The sequence below is a fragment of the Aedes aegypti genome, chromosome 3 (assembly GCF_002204515.2).
Source record: "Aedes aegypti strain LVP_AGWG chromosome 3, AaegL5.0 Primary Assembly, whole genome shotgun sequence".
Taxonomy (NCBI): Eukaryota; Metazoa; Arthropoda; class Insecta; order Diptera; family Culicidae; genus Aedes; species Aedes aegypti.
Genome location: NC_035109.1, coordinates 21,785,728 through 21,808,775, shown reverse-complemented (window position 1 = coordinate 21,808,775; position 23,048 = coordinate 21,785,728). Strand labels below are relative to the sequence as shown.

Genomic DNA, 23,048 nt, shown 5'->3' with positions numbered 1-23,048 from the left:
GGGTCCGCGAAGCCATTGAGAACAAGTGTCGTTTCTCCTAACTGATGAATAAGTCTCGCGTTAAAAATTAAAAGGGCCGATCCTCAAATCATTGAATCATTGTATGGGGTTTGGTCCCGGAATGTACACGGATGATTCATATATCATTCGAAAGATCTAAATGAGGCAAGAAAAAGTTGATATGGGGCCAAAAATATTTGTCGTGGGAGAAAAAAGTGATGTGAGCTGGAAAGATGTGAAAAGAGGTATGTTTTGAAAAGTTTTCTATTAAATAATTTTATCTTGCGCAAATGTTTCGAACTCGTGCGTATGTTTGTACTTATGCATGTTTTTATTTTACCCCGTTTATATTTTTTAAATATTGTGATTTGACACAGATTTCAGGACGTTTCGTATTGCTGCAATGTTAATATTAAAAACATACGGAGATAAAATAATAAGGATATGGGTATGTGCGTTTGACAAACACGTCGCTTTAGGTAACAGTTGGACACAAATATCAAATCGTATTATCCTAATTCAGTGTTCTAGTAATATGTTTGCATAAACCAGCGGTTCATGTACTCAGGAACGAATTTCCACACTATATCCGTTTTAACATTACAGTGATTGCGTTGTTGGATTCTGTTCTACGCTGGTGGAAATACCTCGCTTGTCGTACACAGCTTAAGCGTGCTGGAAATCTGCGCGACAGTTACCACACTTCTATCTTTGATATCAATAACATCATACTGTCATGCTATTGCTTCTCAGAGAAGGGAATCATTTTAACTGGAAGTAACTGTAGTGTTTGACTGTTTGCTGTGAACAAACTGCCAATAATCCGAGCAAAACCATTTCAGTTTGCTATCAATGTCAGTTCTATTGGCGACGCCTAAGCACATGTACGTACCTCCACAAATGCTTCGCTAAGATCGCTAAATACTCATGAGGATGTCAATAATGTGAATGTTCAGAAGTAATCACACTTGAGCTGGGAACAGCTTTCATCGTGATGAACGACATGCAAAAACATGAAATCGGATGGTGGTCTATCAACAAAAGAATGTGCAGGTTGAGGATCAACGGTCGATCAACGGCACTGATGATGACAAAGATGCAACTGAAACGCAAGTAGGCCTGCCACCCAAGCTTCCACGTCAAGATCATCATGAGAGATTAGAACGCCAAGATTAGGAATAGAGATGGACGATTGGGAAGATCAGTGCTCTCCAACTGGCGAACATGGATGTCCTACGCTTAATTGTTTTGCCGCTTCCAAGAATATGGTCATTCGCAGCACCTACTTCCAAGATAATCTCCCGTACTAATATAACTGGCGATCACCATTGCAAACGGACCCGAATAGATCAGGTATTGATGGATGGATTGCACATCTCCGACATAATCAACTTCAGAATCTATCGTGGTGCTTACATTTAGCCTACCCTCTACCTGATAGTAAGAAAACTGCGCTTATGCGCTTAACTCCCTGTCATTAACGACGAACGGTACCGACGCTAGTCAGCGTGACCTTCAGCAATAACAAGCTTATGAAATTATCATCTCAAAAATATTTTTTTGAAAATTTTCCACGAGTTGGAGCATAGTTTTTTCCGGCTTTTCTTTACGAACTTTCTCAACGGTGGAAAATTTTGTGGAAAACTTTTTCCAGTTAATATTTTTTTTTATTCCTGAGAAAATTTGCTTTCATTTTCATAAAAAAAAAACATTGTTTCTACGATGCTTCGTTCTTGAGTTATGATTTTTCAAAGTAAGTAGTGTCAGAGGAAAACAAAAAAAAAATCCAACTGAGTTTTCCGGGAAAATAAGCGACCCTGATTTTTTCTCAAATTTTTTTATTCATATATTGATGAGCCCTGCCTGTGGAAATAGTTTTATGAAAATCTGAGACCCTTCGGCCCTCTTTGTACGGAAATAAAAAAAATCCCCATAATTTACGACTTCGGCACCATTCGACTATTATTGGAAACCAAATTGCAAACACCAAATACACAGTATTTTTCTATCAAACTACGCCTCAAAATGCGGCTGATTTGGAGCTGCCGAAGAGATACGCCTGCAGTTCTCATGGGAAAGCTGTCGAAGAAAACGAGGCTGTAAACACGTTTCCAAAAAGATTCTAACAATTCTGTCCGCATGAATCGATAGAGGATTTCACAGCACATAAATGTGAACAAACAATTTTTTTTTTGTATGGTATTCAGTTGGAGCTGCCTGGCAGCTTAACTTGTCAAGGCTGAACCCTCGGTCTGGCTTTTGCCAAGTTTCCCCTCTACCAGGACCAATACTCAGACGGACTAGGCAATGGCGCCCACATGAACACTGTTTTTTATTAGTATTGTGACGTGGTAGTTTTTGAAAAGTACCCATATTCCCTTGCTTCTGAGAAAAGGAAGCATTATGAAAATCAGCAGCTCCATTAGAATTTGTTTGAAATAGTAGTGTAGAATTTGTTTGAAATAGTAGTGCATTACTAATACTGTCTAGTGGTTTTGAATAATTTGTCATTCAAGTGCTATTCTGATTACTATTGTCTTTTACGTAAGATTAGAGTCTTAAATGTCAAGTGTCGTCAAGTCTTAACAAAATTAGGCTGTTTAGTAGTATGTAGTTCTAGTTAATTTCATTTTTTGTTGTTAAAAGTATTTATTGGTCATTACGTTCATATATCCTTAAAGAAAAAAGTCGCTTTCCTTGTCTGTTCAACAATTTTTCGAAACTAGCAAGTGTACCCTAATGATCGATCTCAGCGTCTTACTTTCCATAGTCATTTTTATATTGAATATTGAAGAGTAAAGTTACCTTAGGCTTCTATTACAGTCTCCTACAAGATTCACTTTTCGGTGGCAAATGCAATGCTTCACAACGCCTACTTTCTACTTGTAAATTTTGCGAAAATGAAGCTGGAATTAGATTATTTGTACCGCTGTTACAAAAGAGGTATTTCTTATTATGGCAAAGTAAAACCATATTAAAATAAGATTGTCGCCACTTATTTCTACTCAGTGAATCTACTAGTCATTTTCCTAAGAGTTCCTAAGTATTCCCTACGTCGTATATGATAACGATGTATCTGGCTAGCTAATAGTAAGAGTGGCTACGGATCATTCTGGTTAGCAAAAGGCAAATTGAACGTCACCAATAGTATTAATGTCCACTTCGAATAGATTAATTATTTGAAATGGGCATCAATTCTGTCAATGACGCAGAATGTCCGTTGGATCACATCCGAGATATTATTGCGTCTATGCCATATGAATTATGACGCGGCTTTAAGCAAAAAATGCCAAAATGTGATACCACCACTACAGGTTACGCCTTTGGTTTCCATCATATGGGCTAATGGATTATGCCCTCCCATCGCGGCAAGGTCGCATAACCAAGGGGAGGGATAAATGTGAACAAACAAAATTTAATACGAAATTTTGTCTGCTAATGTCCGAAAAATTTGCAGAAGAAGCGCGGCATAGGAGTAGACGGCTTAGACTGTCGAGATTACGTAAATTCCCCTATATTTATGCTGTGAGCTAGATATTTGGCGTTGAACGCCAAAGTGATCCATAACTGTGAGTATGGTATATACACCTTAAAATTCCTCATAAAAAGTTGAGGCCCGTCCCTCGTTTCGATTGATATCTTGAAGAACTCATTGGTTTGTTTTAGAAGGAGTTTCTATATAACTTTCTATCACGTTCTTGAGACCCTGATTACTCCCATACCCATCAGAAATATAACCATCCACTCACCTCCGTTTTCACGCCGCTGTGAATGACGAAATGCAAATTCAAATGCTCCTTCCGCTTGAAGCCCTTCATGCACACGCTGCAGATGTACGGCCGCTCCGGATTGTGGCCCAGCTTGTGCCGCTCCAGGTGTTCCTTCCGCTTCAGGCCCGCTCCGCAGATATCGCAGATGAACCGCCGCTCGATCTTGTGTACCACCAGGTGCTGCTCAAGGCACTCTTTCTCCGGGTAGGCCATGTGGCACTCCGGACAACAGAACAGGACCGTCCCGTCGATGGCCGTCGTGATATGCACTTGTCCCGGTTTTTGCCGCTTCGGCTTCGGAGGTTTCGATTTGTACTTTCTCTTTTTCCGGGCCTTGCCGGATCCGGTTGGGGCACCGTCTTCACTCGGCGTGCCGGTCGTTGAGGTGGCTGCCGCAGCCGTTGTCGTTGGAGTAGATGCGGACTCGTTGTGCGTGCTGCAGTTTGTGTCGCCTGATATACTGCTGGCGTCTCGGAAGCTGCTGTCCGCTTGACTACTGTCCGCTCCGTATTGAGTATTGTCATTGGAGTTTTCGTCCATGATCTCTCGCTTGATGTAGGTGGCACCGGGGATGTTCGGTATGGAACCACCTATCAGGTGATCTCCGTGGGCCAAAGGTTCATTGTTGTTGTTGTTGTTGAATTTAAGGAACGGTTGTAGATTGAGACCTTGACTTCGCTGTTGCAGGAATTCGGCAATGTCAGCGCCGAACGCTGGGGCAGCCGTCAGGTTAGGGATGCTGTTCCACACAGCTTCTTGTTTTATGGGCCTGATTGGTGGGGATAAGCTCTGCTCTACTTTTATTGTGGGTTGCGTGGGCGAACTGAGATTTTGATGTTGCTGCTGTTGATGATGTTGTTGTTGCTGCTGGAAAAGCGAGGCGTTTTGAGCTTGTGCTAGTAGTTGTAGGTCCTGGGGTTGTAGTGCGGCAACTATCGTCATGCCCTCACCCATGCCGTGATTGTGCACGATTTCCTCATCCTGGGGACCATAGGCCACCGTTAGGACTGTGGTTCCCTGCTGAAATCCCTGAATGGGTATCTGCATTTGACCCATCTGAAATTTGGGGGCTTGCTGGGTGGGTTGTGGCATGGGGTTGGGATTGAGCACTTGGATCTGAACCGTTTGCTGGGCATCGCCAGGTTTCGCACCGGGCATCGTGATTGGTAGGGTGATGTAGGCGGGGGTGGCTTGTTGCATGTTGGCTGCTGCCGCGGCGGCTGCGGCTGCTTGCTGTTGCTGCTGAAAGGCTGTCGCTGCTGCCATCGCATTACCATCCATCGGCCGTAGGAATTGCATGCCTGCATCACCACCGGAAACTAATCCGAGGACCTGGAAGGAAGAAGTGTGGACATGTTAGTAAGTAGATATAATCGTATGCTTTGTATTTGAGAGAGATTGGTTCGTAACAACTTTTGTATGAAAATTTTATTTTTTTGTGTGGACCGTAACAATATGTAAGACCTCCTTCCTCCCCCTGTAGCGTTACGTAATATTTGAACGAGAGACCATATGCACATCCATATGTCTTAAAGATTTTTCAGAGAGCGTTTCCAAGAATTAATTTGCGGATTTCTCGTGACCTTACGTCAAGTACATTAGATTTTTTCTCAGAAAAATAATAAGAAAGAAATTCTGGCAGTTTTCCAACATTAGATATAACTCTTAGATTTGTTGAAGTATTCTTCCAATGGTTCATTTTCATTCACATATTTCTCTAAGCATCTATATATAAGCAAGGTATAACTAAAGCATTTCTTAAAGTAATGTCTGAGAAATATTTACGAACTCCTCCTCCATAATTTGTTGAAGATTGGCTTGTTTTTTGGCTTCCATAAAATTCGTATGAAATGAAAAATTGCTGTGAAAAGTTCCGAGTCGGTTTTTCTCAAACTGTTTTTTGTTCACTTACACCCTCGAAAAATCTTTGGTGGATTCGGCTACAGCAGTTTACCCTGGATGAAATGCTGTAAAATTTCTAGACAAGTCTAGGACCATGTAACAAATTCTTCATGAGGAAACCCTGAAGGGCTTTATTGACATCCTTGAGGATTTTTTGTTGAACTCCCTGGAAGGATTGTGCTACTTTCTCTGAACGTAATTTCCCCGAAAAGTGTTGAAGTTCAAAAAGGTAGAAGAACAGTCTTTCGGGAAAGTATGATAGAATTTGAAAAAAAAAAAAAAAGAAATTGAATGCAAACATAGAAGGATATTTGGTCATTCACGATCACAACTAAACAATGATGCAAATAATGCGCAAATAATGAGCAGGATAAATCGAAAGAACCGCCAATCAAACATAGAATGGTGCATATCAGATTGTCAGTTTGGTCAGCAACTTAAGTATAGTGTTATGCTGATTATGAGCGTCAATACAATTTCGGAATAATGATTTATTTGAGGAAGTGGCATTCCGGGAATTGGCGTACGGTGGAAACGACATTCGGTATAACCGCCTAAGTAGGATCTTCTGAAGTAAATATGTACCGTAATCTGGGGGCAAATTGATCACCTGGGAGAATTTGATCAGGTCGGTACCAATAAGTATTTCCTTCCATGTATGCTGAATGCTTTGCTGGCATCACAGACATTTCATATTTTCATGTTTATAAATGTCTAATGATAGTTTTGAAATATTTCTTTTTTATTAGGGTCAGTTTTGCATAGAAATATTCACAGTTTTTGAAGGTGTAAGCAATACTGATGGAAATGTCTGTGATAAACAGTTCGCTTCGCTGGTGCTACGCCTACATGCTAACTTCGAGTATTTGAACTACTAAACTTATTTCTGAAATCATAGAACATTACAAATATAGTTTTTTGCTCATAAAACCGTTTATTATCCAAAAGCGTGTTTTTCGTGGGAAATTGCCTACATTTAGGCGTAATATGCAGATTTACAGAGTTAAATGTTGCCATAAAATGATTTATACATGAATTGGGTCCTAAAATTTATAATGAATTCTTGTTTTTATTTGATAATACTTAAGAGCATGTTCTTGCAACCACTTTAGCAATTTTTCCAACTCAAATAACGGCTATACCATATTTAAACTTTGATTTAAAAAATGATCCCAAGTATGAACCTTGACACTTTTGATCATGTTTGACATTTACTTTGTCGACAAAAGTACCACAGGGGTTTTAGTTTTAACACTGGGGTTGTTCCTATCTGACATTTCGAAAGGGACACGGAAAACAAAATATACCCACAATTTGAGTTTAAACCAAGGGGTGTGACAAAATCTAAAAAAAAAACATAAAAAAATGTTTTTTGGACTTAAACCCACGAAAAACTTTAAAAAATTCAGTAAACATGTGTTTTTGGCCTAAACTTAAGCGTTTGGTACTAAAATTGGGACAGGGCTTTAGGACCCTATTGCAAGAATTTTGACATCATTTTTAGGTTCAGAAGACCCAAATTTAGTAGATTGGGAACTTTTTATTCTTCAACCTGCTTTGTTATAAGCATAGCATAGCATAGCATAGACTGACTGTACATGTCAATGGTTGCTACTCCGTGATTGATCGGAACTGGTAAGAATTGCACTACGATCCAAATGAATAAGGGATGGGAATTTCCGCTTACTCTCGAAGTACAATTTTAGCAGATCTAATATTATTGATCAATAACGGCGCCGGCCAAGTCCTTACAGTCAGTTGGGATGGGGAAGGAATGTTAGGGTGTAATGATTGTTGCTTCTAGAGACCGAGAATACCTCTGCATCTCCACAATCACCACGGGAAGGGTGTTTATTAGTGAAGGAGGAAAAGATCTGGGAGTCACCTCTGGTCGGTGATGCGATCCATGGACAAGGGGGAAATATACGACTTATATTTAAAGCTAGTTTTGTATTTTTGTCTCGAGAAGTCTTTGGTTTTTGGAAACTTTAAAAAATACGTCAACATCTATAATGTCGAACAATTCAAAAGACGTTTTTATTAATGACGAAAACTGAAAATTACATGTATATATTTTAAATTATATGAAACAGGAATAATGCCGACACTTGTAGTGACGAACCATACATAGTTTGTTTGAAAATGACATATGAGTATTACTGTGCATTTTGTCTCGATATGGTAGAAGTTTTAAAAAATACGTCAACATTCACAATGTCGAACAATTCAAGAGATAATTTTCAATAATGTCAAAAAGAGAAAAATATATGTATATTGAAATTGTATAAGAAAATAGCATAATGCCGACACTTATAGTGACGAACCATACAAAGTTTGTTTTAATATTACATAAAAGTTACGCTTTCAAGAAAAAATGTGTTATCATAAGCATGAAACGAACTCACCAGTTGGTAATCCATTCTCGACTGAACACAAAACTGACACTGTCAGCAAAACTTCTTGAAGTTCCGAAAACAAACCGTCTTGCTTGGGCCTTCCCAAATTCCTACCCAGCAAGACGCTCCAAAACAGGAAAAAAAAAAATCTCCGGCGACGAAAACACGCGCGGAACCGTGAGCAAAATCTATCGGACGACGCTAAACCGAACTGTCCTGCTTGGGCCTCACGAAGCACTACCCAGCAAGATGCTCCAAACAGGGAAAAAAAAATCTCCGGCGACGAAAACGCGCGAAATCATGAGCAAAATCTAACGGACGACGCAAAACCGAACTGTCCTGCTTGGGCCTCACGAAGCACTACCCAGCAAGACGCTCCAAAACAGGGGGAAAAAAAAAAAATTCTCCGTCGACGAAAACGCGCGAAATCGTGAGCAAAATATATCGGACGACGCTAAACCGAACTGTCCTGCTTGGGCCTCACGAAGCACTACCCAGCAAGATGCTCCAAACAGGGAAAAAAAAAATCTCCGGCGACGAAAACGCGCGAAATTGTGAGCAAAATCGATCGGACGACGCAAAACCGAACTGTCCTGCTAGGGCCTCACGAAGCACTACCCAGCAAGACGCTCCAAAACAGGGGGAAAAAAAAAAAATTCTCCGTCGACGAAAACGCGCGAAATCGTGAGCAAAATATATCGGACGACGCTAAACCGAACTGTCCTGCTTGGGCCTCACGAAGCACTACCCAGCAAGATGCTCCAAACAGGGAAAAAAAAAATCTCCGGCGACGAAAACGCGCGAAATCATGAGCAAAATCTAACGGACGACGCAAAACCGAACTGTCCTGCTTGGGCCTCACGAAGCACTACCCAGCAAGACGCTCCAAAACAGGGGGAAAAAAAAAATTCTCCGGCGACGAAAACGCGCGAAATTGTGAGCAAAATCGATCGGACGACGCAAAACCGAACTGTCCTGCTAGGGCCTCACGAAGCACTACTCTCTTCAACCTGCTTTGTTATAAGGTGTAAAATGTTAAATGTTATTTCATAAAAAATCGATTACATAAACTAATAATGATCGATGTAGTAATGATTTGGTCAAAATTTATTTGACATTATTTGAATTCCAAAGGATAACATCAATTTGTCCCCGGATTACCGTACTGATAAATTTGGATGTGATCAATTTGCCCCCGGATTACGGTACTTAAGATAGCCTCTGAAAAAATTCTGGAAATAATGGAGGAATCTCCGGAGCAATGTCTGGAAAAATGCTGGGCATATTTTGATTGGAGTTGGGAGAATCCTTGAGGGAATATCTGCAATATTGGTCGAACAAATAATTTTCTGGAGAAAACTCGGAAAGATTTGTTGTAAGAACCACTATGCGGCTTTCTTTAGAAATTTTTGAAACAATCTGAAGGCGAAGTAGGCCGTTACTGTAATTTGTAGGAGTCGTTGTTGACGTCTAAAGTGTACCCCGTCTAGAGGCGGGGTTGGGTATTTCGAGCAGGGCTGCCCAACGTACGGCCCGCGGGTTTCGAAGTTTCTTCTCATATTTGGCCCGTTGACTATTCTACTAACTCGAAATTAGACAATACCCAGACTTTTTAATATTCAACCAACATTTTAGCTTGGAAATTATTTGAATTGTTTTTTAATCTTTTTAGCTGCTTATTTTTATGAATGATTCAAATGGTGAATCTCAATTATATGTTTCTACCATGACTTCCTTCGGCATTCAAAAAAAAAAAAAAAAAAAAAATATGCGGCCCTTAAAAACTTATGGACAAAAGAGTATATTTTCATACATAATTTCATTGAATAATAGGCTACTATTCTCACAGAATACTTGAAATAATTTTTACCAACACCTGTGCGTTAGTCACGCAGAATCCTTGACAGGATTATAAAAATATAGGCTTTTTACAAAATCTTGAACAGGTTTTTTAAAAATTCTGGTCACGAATTTCACGGATAACATTGGAAATATTCTCACAGAACTTTAACCAGAATTCCATAGACTTCTAGGTAGGATTTTAGGATTTTCAACGAATGCAATAAATAATTTTCTAAAATCTTGGGTTAGATCACAATCTAACGCTATGTTAAACTTGGAAGGACTTTTACTGAATTGATAATACAATTTTGAGCAGCTTTCTTCTGAAATGCTTTTTAACACGTTCAAAGATTTCAAGGCTGCATGCGGAATGATTATTTAGTGAGATTCTGAAGGAATTCTAGGCACGGTTTTTTTTTGTAAAATCCTGGACATTCTGACCAATATTTTCGTAAAAACTTGATCAGGATTTTAGCACATCTCGGGTCATGCTAATAATACTAGGTCGAATAATCCAAAATTTCTGGGGTAGATTTTTCAAAATATTTTAGACAAGAGTATTATATAGTTTTGAAAAAAAAATCACAATATCCAGCAGAAAGCTTATTGGCAATTATGTTTTTTTTTTTCAAATGAAGCTTACTTCATTCACTGATTTTTGTCAGATTTTATGAGCTTCATTCATTGACTTTTGTCAGATTTCATGCGAATATTAGTGCGTTTAAAAATGTGACCCGCGACGCAGAATTGTTTCTGCGGTTTGGCCCGCGGTTCAAAAAGGCTGGGCAGGTCTGTATTAGAGGGTTAATCATGACATAATTTCGAATGAAAATCAGTTGGTATTGCACTGCGCCGTTCTGAATCCTGTATAAATAGAGGAACTGAATTATGAACACTATGGCCAATCCCAGCCGAACGTCTAGTTGATTTTTTGTGCATCTTCACTGACTTCGGTCAATCAGAAGAATTAGATTATAGAAATATTGGAGAAATGTAAAAAAAAAAAAACTAATTATATTCCATAAAGAAATCTCCTGGAAGAATCTCTATACACTTTTCCTGTACTTCAGAAGGAGTCTTTTAGATAAATTGTCAACATAATTATAGAACAATAACACAGCGGAACACGTTTTTGTCTCAAGCACCAACATACCGCTATTCACTCAATTAAGGGTTGCTGAATCCATTGCCGTTTTAAAAAATATCATAGCACGTCTGGTTTTTGAGATATTGTCTGCTGAAAATGAAAAAATTGACTATTTCAGCCAACTTGCATGCAAGTTTACCAGCTTGTAAGGCAATTTATTTGCTTAATTTGCCACAGAATTCAAACTTTATGTGTATAAGAATACTTATCAAAAAAGTTTTTAATACTTTCGATGCGGAAAAGTTATTTTTTGTTGGTTTAAAAAAGTATTGTATTTTCCCATATAAGAGAAATGAAGAATTTTGTATGGAGACAGCAAGCATGTTGAAAAAATCAGTTTAATCTAAATTTAATCGTGCAATTTCAACAAAATTATAACTAAATGGAAAATTTAAACCCTATTTTGCATGCTTGGTGGATTAGATCACAAAAGAGTTTGATAAATTATACTTTAAATTTTATGTAAACATCAATAAAAACAGTATTTTATACAACTTTAGCGACCTGTAGCTAAAAATTATGACGTGCTGGAACACTTCTGAGAATGACATAAGATTCAGCAACCACAAATCTACTAGAGACATATAATTTGATCTTTGAGACACGCAAAAATGTTATTTTGTTACCTACGCTATGTAATCAATCGATATCCTGGATAACATCCAATAGGATTTTCTGAAGAAATTCTATGAAAAAATCAAACGGCATCTCTGAAAAAAAATGTTTAAAAATGATCAGAGGAATTCACTAGTATGAATATTCACTGGTGTGAAACTTTGAATGAAAGCTTGAAGAATCTTTGGAGATTTCATTAGATAAATTACTCGAGCAACTTTATGGTGAAATTCCAAGAGATATTTCTTGTAGAATTGCGGAATCCCTAGTTAATATTATTGTTGAATTCCTAAAAGAGCTTCAAATAGATTTCGTTAAATAATTCCTGGAGGAATTTTTGGAAAAATCTCAGGAAGAAAACAAGGATCTAGCCGTGCATCAGTTCTTAAAGGAATCCTCATGAAAGTAATTGGAACCGATAGGATAATTAGAGAAAATCCTGGGATAGTGTCTGCTCTGAAAAAAGTTTCAGAGTAAAATGATAAAAATCATACGAACTCAATTTGAATCACCAGATATCAGTTATTGGATTTGACCCAAGCAGATTTTTGAAACTTCGATATAAGCGATTCAAATACGCGCTCTTTGATCTCAACGTTCATGGTCCGCTTTCAATTTGCGATTTGTTTTTGTTTTGGGCAACCATATTTTATAAGTCGTCGTATGAAGAGAAGTTCCTGAAAGTATTTCTGAAGCACTACAAAAACTCCCAAAACTTTTCAAAGAAAAAATCTTTAAAGAAATTCTTGAAAAACATATGAATTATCGCGTAAGCATATTTTAAGGTATCTTTAGAGCCTCTAGAATTTTGCATCAGGATCCATTGCAAGAAGAAACCGGAAAAAGTTATTTAAATAGAAACCATTGTGTTTAAAAAAGACACTTAAACGATCTTCCATTAAAAAAGTCTTTTTAGAGACTAAATTAAAATAGTTACCAAGTCTTTAAAAAAAACCTGCCATCAGCCCTACACGTATTCTCATTACCTAACAATATTGCTTGTAAATAATTTGAAATCTTGAGCTTGTCTTGTGTCCTTCAACGGATTCCAACAAATCTCCCGATTTGGTAGCTAGCCATCGGTTACGCTGGTCGTGCTTGGAGTTTAAATAAGTTCAAGTAAAAGTGAAAGTTCCATCGTCTTCGCTCTTCTTTGCACTTCTTTCGTTACTCACTCCGGACGACCATGTACCGCTATTTCTCTTTTTCCTATTTTCTGTTATCTAGCAAGGCCTATCTACCATTGAAAAGTGTATCACATTAGAAGCTAAATCGGCAAACAACCACCAGTGCAACATCGAAAACCACAAGAAGTGAAAGAAGGCATGAACCTCTCTTCATCGAAAGGGGAGTTGGGTGATATGTAGCTGTATGTACACTGTTTTTTCACCACCCAACAAACGTAATCATGCACATCGGGCAGCGTGATCGCGATCGTTTCCAGCGAAAAAAGGAAATGCGCGATACGGTCGGGAAAATTGAGAGAGAGGAAAGTACATGCGAGAAAGATCATCCGGCCGATGAGAGTCGATCACGTTCCGGTTCTCTCTCGCCCGGTGCACTTCGGGCCACATGGTTTCGTTGGATGAACACTCTGCTGAGTGCACTGATGGTGATCGTTGTTGTTTTGCCGTGTGCTTGATAGATCGGGAATCTCACCGATCACATATCGTGAAAAGGTACGAACTACCGATGATAATGTCGATGCGGTAAGATTTTAAATGTGTGTATGTAACATAAGTTGAAGGTATGTAAAGTGGTACCAATGGAATTAATGGCATAGTTGTAGTTTTACAGATCATTTGACCCACTGATTATAGAGTAAATTAATTGACAGTAACATGAAATTGGAAGTGATGTAGCAAAGCAACAATTTTCTCCGTACACAAAGGCAGAAAAAAAGTTTGCAATAACACCATGCTATCAATAATAACAGGTGTAAAAATGACTGATTCAAAAATGATAACGAAACTATTATCTCTAAATTTTAAAAGGTCCACCATGCTCTAGGTAACAACACAGTGCAAGTGTCGAGCAGAAATGAAGGCTATGTGTTGCCCGATTACTAAATATTTTAGTTGGTACTTGGCGAGTTCATAGCAAGATTCTTAACGAATTATTCCAAAGACAATTCGGATGTATCTGAACTTTTTGCGAGATCTTTTGTGGATTCCTGCCTGCTGTCTACGTTTTACTGCAAGGGGTAGTCAATAAACCACTTAATGCATTTTTTTCGATCTATAGACTATTCAAACATATTATTTAAAAACTGACACTTATATTGAGCTATTCGGTAATCCAATCCGCATGGTTATTAAATTAATTAACTCATTACGCGTGGTAAAGATGGACAAATTATGGGTGAAATTATGAAAAAAAATCCACGTGCTCGGCTGGGATTAGAACCCAGGACTCTTGTATGCTAGACGAGCGCTTTACCAACTAAGCTACCGAGCCACTTGGTGACCCAATAACTGAGTTGGTTACAAGTTTAGAATTCAAATCCCTACAGACCACGCGGACCCCTTTCATAACCAATATCCATCCATCTCATGTTCCTACACACGCGGAGCGAGCGAGTGCGATTTGTTTAGTGTTGAAACTGCAATAATATTATTTAAATTTATTTATTCGTGACCTCAAATGACAATAAAAAAACTTGATTAATAATTTTATCACAATTTTGGAAATTCAAATATGTTATTCATTTATCTTTAACCTGTTATTTTACTTTGCCAAGAACCTTTCAGATGCACTACATTAAACCGTTTTCAAGCAAAAACAGAACACACTGTCTAGCGAAAATCAACTTGACAAATAGCGGTATTCAATACTCTTGAATTACACAGTGAATTTTCCGGGTGCTCAATGAAAATCAGTCAAGGTCGTCTTAAGTCTTGGATCTTTTGATTAATACCCGTGTAACATGAATTAACTTACTTTTTTTTGGATTTTGAAATTTCTATCCCATTTATTTAGTAACTATCCAATCACACCGAAAGCATCAAACTTTGGCCAATTTTAAAGGAGATGACTAGTCTAAACAGAGCTCAGTTAATATTTTACATCGAGATATTGTTACTAGAGACCGAGTACACCTCTGCATCTCAACAATTGTCAAGTAGAGAAAGTATCGGAGGAGATGATTATTAGTTATAGTGATGTTCTGGGAGTGTTTTCGCACCCTATTGGATTTGCTGATTGCTAGCTTCAATGCATTTTGTCACACATACGATCCATTTCCATAATTATGTTGATCAAGAGATGTACCTACAAATAGTGATACATACAAAGAGTTGCTACAAGTTGCAGCTGTATCTTGCAGACCTCTTAAAAAACACTCAAAGAAACAAATGCACCATTTAGGGTGGACTTTTTTTGAATCGATAATCAAAGTTACATGTTGCAATTTCATAAGATTATTTGACGATAGATTAAGATCAAAATGAAGATTGGTGTACTTTTTCAATCAAAAATACTTTACCGATTTTTGGCTTGATTGAGGTTGGTTTTAAACCTCTCTGTACTATTTGAATAAAATTTAAGAACATGTCTCTTTTGACGCTTGTTGCAATAGTTGTCAATCATAAAATCATAAGTATTTACTTGTTTACTAGACTGATGCAGATTTTGAAGTTTTTACTTCCCTATGATTGAACGTTGTCAATGCCTAATACAAATCATTCTTCCAAAGTTTGAAGTGACTTGTAAAATGTTTGGCTTTGCACACAACATTCAAAATTCATATGGAAATTACTACTCGCCATTCAAAATTATATGGAAACCCAACATTTTGTGTTAATTCCTTCAAATTTTTGTCATAATATCCTATGGAAAAGTTAACAAAGTCTTCTGAAGAGAAATCTTACCAAATAAAATAACATGAATTTTAATATTTGCTTCAATAATAAATATTAAATTTATTTATTCGATTCGATTATTAAATAATAAATATAACATGAAATTTAATATTTGCTTTAGAACAACGCACTGTGCGAAAGTGAATTTCACAACCTGTTCCCCTACTGACTTTCTCGCTGATCTGCATCTTGAAGTTTATAATTTTCAAATATTTTAAGCACATGAGTGCCTCACAATTGTCGAATAGTGAAGTAGTCTAGCCGGAAAACGACTCCGATAAAGTGCGAAAAAAAAATTCAACACAAAAAAAGATATCGCGATTTCAATATTTTTGAGGTGAAATAATGATGCTGACTTTAAAAGGATTAAAAGTTATTACGGGCAGTGCGAAAAATTCTCGCGTCGACGATCTCAAAAAACGCTTGTAGATCGACGCAGTTTGGACGTTTCAGTGCATTCTGCGCGATCGTGCCTTGGACAATCAGGAATAATCGCGCAGAAGACACCAATACGATTTGAAGTATCTGCGTTGATCTACAAGTTTGAAGATCGCGAAGGCGGATAAATAATCGCGCAATGCACAGTAAATGTTATTCATAAAAACAAATATACAACGTAAGGGAAACATTCAAGTCGTAACAATGGATCATAAAAATAACCAAAACGGCCGCTATTCGACCTTCTGTCCTTTCGACCTTTTGTCATAGATTCGGAAAGAAAAGATAGCTCGGTGTGTTTAACAGAACAGCAATGCTGTCACAATGTTAAATCCCATATACAGTGGCGCCTTTGTTTTGTACGGTAAAAACCGAAAGAAAAATAACTTCAATGATCCATTTTAAATAAAAAGTAAAATATAGTATGCCATGAATACAATCTTTTTTTTCCTTATATAACCAATCTTGGATAAGTAAATGAAAAATCTTTAACATTAAGTCGAAAACATTTAGTCGAATGACGTTTGGTCGAAAAGAATTAAATTGCTTTCAGCAGCATATGCAGAGAATTTTCAGATAATTTTAAGGAATGACATTTTGACGTTAATGAACTGTGATTGGATCATTGATAACGGGAAAAGCGTGCTATTACTGGAGATAGCATATGCTACAACAACATGATAGAGTACAATAAATCTGCATTAGTGTACACTACGGTTTTTTTAACGTCGGTCATTACGCGGGACATTAAAATACCACGTTAATTCAAAAAAGACGTAAAAACCGCGATACATACAACTACATACAAAACCGCGTTAATTCAAAAACACGACATAAAAAGACCTTAAATTTTTCTACATTTCATAACCATACAAATCATAATGTAGAACATTGTTCTGTATGAAAAAATGACTCAATTTTGGAATTGACGCGGTTTTTTATATAGTTTTTTTAATTGGCGCGTTTTTGTTTTTTGAAACCGACACACAGACTAGTTCGGTAGAAAATTTATGAACTCATATTATATGCCACATAACACACATAATATATGTACGTATATTTTGTACATAGAAGGCCTTTTCGCGACATCTTATACGTGAAATTTTGCACATGTAAACCTCGCATTACGCGAAAGGTGATTTGGTTATATGTACATTTTGGTTGTCTGGGGAATGTGATTTAGCCGAAATTATCCTGCATGAGTAGGAAAACGTATGATACAGGCGTATTTTCTAATGCACCTCGTCAAAAGCGTTTTTTTAAAACCCATAAGGCGGCATCCATTTATTACGTAACGCTAAAATTGGAAATTTTCGACCCCTCCCCCCTCCGTAACGCTTTTTGTATGGAAATTTTACAATTTTTGTATGAGTCGTAACGCTCGAGCCTACCCCCCCTTCGAGCGTTACGTAATTTGTGGATGCTGCCTAAGACCATGGCAATCAAAATTCTAGGTATAAAAGTACATTATATGCAGCTAATCTTTTCTATGCCCAATCGTTTCAGATTCCAAGTACTCACACTGAAAGTTTTAATTGAATAATAATTAGCATAAAAAAGATAACATTTTGAAAGAATAATAAATTTAACAATGCTTGTTATTTCGATAACTTAGCAATGAAAATAGTTAAGAGGACTTTTTTCCAAAGAATTATGGTATTTTGAAAGAATAACAAATTCAACAGATCATTATGTTTCCAGCCTTGAGCAATGAATAGAGTACTATTTCTCAGAGCACTCAACATACCCTAATTTTACGATTAATGTGAAAAAAAAATAATTCCATAGCATTTGGCATAATTACATTTGAACTTATACACATTATTTGAAATAAAACGTCACATCTTCCAATCCGGCTGAATAATAGAAATATTGACAAGAATAATTTATCCCATATAGACACAAGTGCACATACTAAACTCGATGTAGAGCGTAGGTAATAATTATCAGATAAATTAGTTATTAACTTCTGATAAAAAATCTGTTTGCTCAAAATAAATTTAAGATCCGTTGTGCAAAAAAAAATAGCTCGGTTTTATATCTGCTGAGCTAAACAATTTTTGAATTAACCATTTTTCGATGAAATGTTCTTGGCCTTAGGCCATTCGACCAAATGAAATTCGACCAAATGTTCTGGAGCCATAAATGAAAACCGAATCCAATATTAAACCCTTTAATTCCACTAGAGATTGTATCCTCACCCAGGCAGACGAAAATTCCTATAACATATTTCGAAACGAACAAATTTTGATCTCATATCTTGATCAAATACTGAAAAGATGTTCAAAAATTTGTAAAACTCAACGCGATAGGTAGCTCGACATCTGAAAACACGTACAAAATTAGTTTTTTGTCATCAAACAAAACATCATCAAAATGACCGGGTTGAACGATTGACACCGGAAAAGTCGCTAAACGCAACAAATACCTAGTCTCAGACAGCGAGAACATGATGTTCTTATTTCCTTCGTCTTCCAACTGTGAGGCACAGCCGAATGGTTATCATTTCTGTGTATAGATCTGTAGGTCGAGAGTTCTATGCTGGTTATAGATTTTTTTATTTTTTGTCATTTGCTAGATCATATTTTGATAATGGATCTCCATACTATTTTTGATATTATTTTTGATCTCTTATCTTCAACAAAACAATAGCTGATTATGATCGTCAGTAATTACTTTAACATAACAAATTATGATCTTGTTCAGCTTGTGCCATCAGCTCGGATTGACAGATAGGTATATTTCGACCTCAACTGTAAAAACCGTTTTCAGTGTCGTGTACTAGACTCGAGACACCAAAACGGCAATTTGGAAGAATCTCTAAACAGCCAAAATGGCAGCGAAAATTCTAAGTTAATAACTGTTAAAGTGCTCATAGAACACTAAGGTGAAAAGCAGCCCAGTCTTTCCTAGTGGAGACGTAATTCCAAGGAAGAAAAAAAGCAGAAGGAAAACTCATCTTACTAGGTGGAACTTAGGTATAAGCATAAGCATTAACGACCGTACAATTCGTAGTTGCTTCTCCGTGATCGACCAGAATAATCAAAGTTGCACAAGGAACCAAGAGATGTAGCTTGGGAGTAGCTTTCCATCTTCAATGTACACTTTCGAGAACTCCAGACATTTAAAAGTCAATAACGGCGCCGGCCACGTCCTTATGGTCATCGGGGAAGGAAAGGAATGTTAGTATTACATCCATTGTTACTAGAGACCGAGATCACCTCTGCATCTCCATGGTTGTCACAGGAAGGAGTTGGTGGGGAGGGATCATAGCTGCATGATCCGGATTCACCTTAGTAAGTGATGGGATTCATGCAACCTCAGTCCAAAAAATCACCTATCAGTACTCTAAAGACAACGTGAACATACGGTAAGTCGACAATTTAAGCGTCAAACCTTTCAAAGGTTATTTTTTAAAATGGTAAATGTCTTGTAAAAGGATAGATACAGGGTTTTTAATGCTATGTGAAAGATGTACAAGAGTTTATGTCGACACTTACAGTGACGAACTGCTCATATTTTGTTGAATCAATTTATATAAGTAACATTCCCACCGCAACGCGCAACGCAAAAAAATATGACACCCCCAATGCACGACCTATTCCGTGAAAAGGACCGCCAAAACGAGTAGATCGAACGATATCACTGTTCGACAAAAAAGTCGATATGAATGCACAGAGACCGGACACCCCGGGCTTGAAAGTATAAAAATAAACAAAAATAATGGCGTTTTCAGAATGTTCGTGTCTGCCCCAGGTCATTTTTAAAATATACTTGAACTTTTTGCATTTTATATTTAAAAATCTAATCTAATCAATAAACCGACACAGTGTTTTATATTCAGGACAGGGGAATTCATGTGCCATATAATGTTTTCAACTTTAAATACAATATGAAGAGTTGTAATAAGATTTGCAGGGAGCCCTCCCCCCTTTTTTGTACCCTCCCCATTTTTAAAGTATCGCAAATGATGGAATATTTGATATACAGGGGGTTATCAAAATAACTGGGACAGGCAAAAATTGGGCCAACTTTGGAATGCTGTAACTTTGACCGATTTCAATTCTTTAAGAAGTAATGGACGGGTCTACTAATCTAGTTTTGAGGTGCATCCACGGAGATGAACTATGACCACCGGATACCGGTGATAATCCGGATTTCCGGAAGCATGTCTTATGCAGTAAAATTATGACGTGTTTTTAGCAAAGGTCTCGGCTAAAAAATCAAAATTTTACTACACATGAAGATAGAAGATCTAATTCTGAAGCGATTGGTGCGCCAAGTATTAATATTGGTCCAGAAACAACCAATATATGGCCATTTCCCCGGAATCGGTGCCGGTAGTGGATCCGAATTGGGATCAAACAATTTATTCACTCAAAATATGTCGCGCAATATTGTTTTCTCCCTAGCTTATCATAAAATACCCTATTATAAGTTGAAAATGAGTCTTGTACAGATTTGGCCACTCATGGCGCCGCCCAGTGCCCCGGGGGAACCTTGCATAGGGGACATTTCGATTTTGACACCAAAGCATATCATGCGTCGGCTCATTCTTCATGTCTTGTCGTAAATAGGGCAACTGTAGACTCAAAATGGATAGTTGACTACAGTGACTACTTCCGGGACCACCGGATGTCCCCGAGGGAACCTATAATTAGGGACAATTGAAATTGAACTCCAATACATATCGTGCGACAGTTCATTTTTCATGTCTCGTGCTAAATAGGGCTATTGTAGACCTAAAATGGATAATTGACTACAGTGGCCAATTTTGAGACCACCGGATATCCCTGAGGGAGCCCTCCCTCCCTGCAAATCTTATTACAACTCTTCATATTGTATTTAAAGTTGAAAACATTATATGGCACATGAATTCCCCTGTCCTGAATATAAAACACTGTGTCGGTTTATTGATTAGATTAGATTTTTAAATATAAAATGCAAAAAGTTCAAGTATATTTTAAAAATGTACTGAGGCAGACACGAACATTCTGAAAACGCCATTATTTTTGTTTATTTTTATACTTTCAAGCCCGGGGTGTCCGGTCTCTGTGCATTCATATCGACTTTTTTTGTCGAACTGTGTATTTATATAATAAACTAAAAAAGTCCTAGAAATTACAAAGCATGGTCAACACTTTCGATGGCTACAAAAACCGAATAAACATGTCTTAAATACGTTATTATAATATCGTAAAATCTAAGAATATTACCTGCATCTATATCTGCACTATTCAAACTTGAAAGCCGTCCGAAATCCAGCGAAATAGGCACCATACGCTCCGCTAAATCTTCGAACCCCCACTAACACGCAAAATCTCCAAACCGAAAAATTATTCCGATCAGATTCGATATTCATGAAAAAAAAGCAAATCTATCATATCAATCATGGCAGCACGCGAAAAGTTCCAAATCTTCTAATCACTTTTATGAAAACGAAAACTCATCCTTAGTCGGTGGATCTCAAGTATAAATTAAAAGTTTAAATTTTCGAAAACATATTCAAAATTAAAGTAACACTTACGTTGACTATGCGCGAACATGAACAGTGCAGTGGTAAAGATATGTTTGGTATGTTTTCATTACTGAGAGATTTGAATATATTTTTACTTTGTTTTGGTTTTGTCGTATTTCAGTGTCGAAAGAATAAATTTGTTTAATCAGTATGATTTTCTAATAAATAATTTTACGAAAAATTAATATCATCTGAAGCATTTAATAACTTAAGAGAAGTCCGTTACAATCGTTATTTCTAATTACGGAGCAAAACAAACTTGGAAATCGCTAATGCAATAACATTGATTTGAAATCATGCAGCGCATACACGTTGCAACATTTGCTGCGAGGCCGTTGTCGGGTTCCTCACTGTTTGCAAATTGATTCCTCTCAAGTCTAATGAGTGCCTCCGACGATTGCTCTATCTCTAGACGCAGCTAATCTGTATCTCTGCTCAACTGAACTGAAACATAAAAAAAAGCTGATGGCGTAACCTTGGGTTGAAAAATTAGCCCTATTGAAAGCGCACGGAGCTGCAAAATTAATTCCACCAGAGATTACCGAGGTTTCAATGTGTTATTTAGATAGCTCCCACTCGGTGCTAGCAGTCAGTCGGAAGCCTTGCAGAGACCCTAAACCGGCACGAGATGCGTTTCGTCTATGTGCCGTGTTTTACTACCGCGTGAGAGAATATGATTCAGACGGTAATTAGTGGCTAAAGAATTCACTTTTATCTCCGCGTGCTCGTTGTTGAATGTTGCGGTGCCTTGTTTCGGATACGGTGAGATGAAGGTGCTCCACTACAAGGTAATGGGAATGTGGGCCACAACAGCTGATTGCAACAAGGCAGGAGGAGGAGAGGGAAGGTCGGTCGAGGCTAAGGCTTCTGATGTCTGACAGACATAGCAAAGCCGGATGAAACCTTAAAAATGTATATCAAAATTTCATAATTGTTTCTTAACTATTAAGACACATACATTTTATCCCAATCGTATATTCATCGTAGATTTGTTAAATAACATGTAAATCCATTCGTTTGATCAGTACCAACAAGCTACACACTTGGTTACTAAGGGCTTTTAGGGCACGATCATAAATTAAGCGAGAAAAGGTTAAATTTTCATCCATTTTGGTTAGGCATCGACCGTCATTTGTATGAAGGCCCGCCACTGTGCACCGCCTAGCATCATAAACGTACGCCAAACATTAGGCGAGACTGGTATGATTATCGAATATAAACCGCGATGCGGGTTTTTCCGACTTTAGAACTGCTTAGTCAAACCGAATGCATCTGGTTAATTCAGTGAGCATATATAAAGGTAGATATGTAACTACCCAACTAGAAGATATTCTACCGTGTCTTACAATGGGAATATAAATTAGCACCACGCTAAACAGCTTAGCTTCGAGGTTGGCTTCTCTTACACCTTCCGTTTGTTGGCCACCGCTCAGAAAGCCGGTATGACTTCTATTATTTTACTGCTCGATTCTAAGTGAGTCTTACATTGCCTGAGAATTGGATGCTGCAATAGGTGCATCTACCGAACACGTGTGCAATATTCTAAGGATGTATGGCAGC

At 37.6% G+C, this 23,048-nt stretch overlaps 1 protein-coding gene across 4 annotated transcripts in view; it reads right to left on the bottom strand.

The window, feature by feature from the left end:
- LOC5575107 (zinc finger and BTB domain-containing protein 24) overlaps nt 1–23,048 on the bottom strand; it is a 78,267-nt gene that overhangs the window by 2,906 nt on the left and 52,313 nt on the right. For all 4 annotated transcript variants that reach the window (XM_021849391.1, XM_001661779.2, XM_021849389.1 and 1 more), the window contains one exon: nt 3,750–5,102. In XM_021849391.1, the coding sequence (XP_021705083.1) occupies nt 3,750–5,102 (1,353 nt within the window). The remainder of the gene's footprint in view (nt 1–3,749; nt 5,103–23,048) is intronic.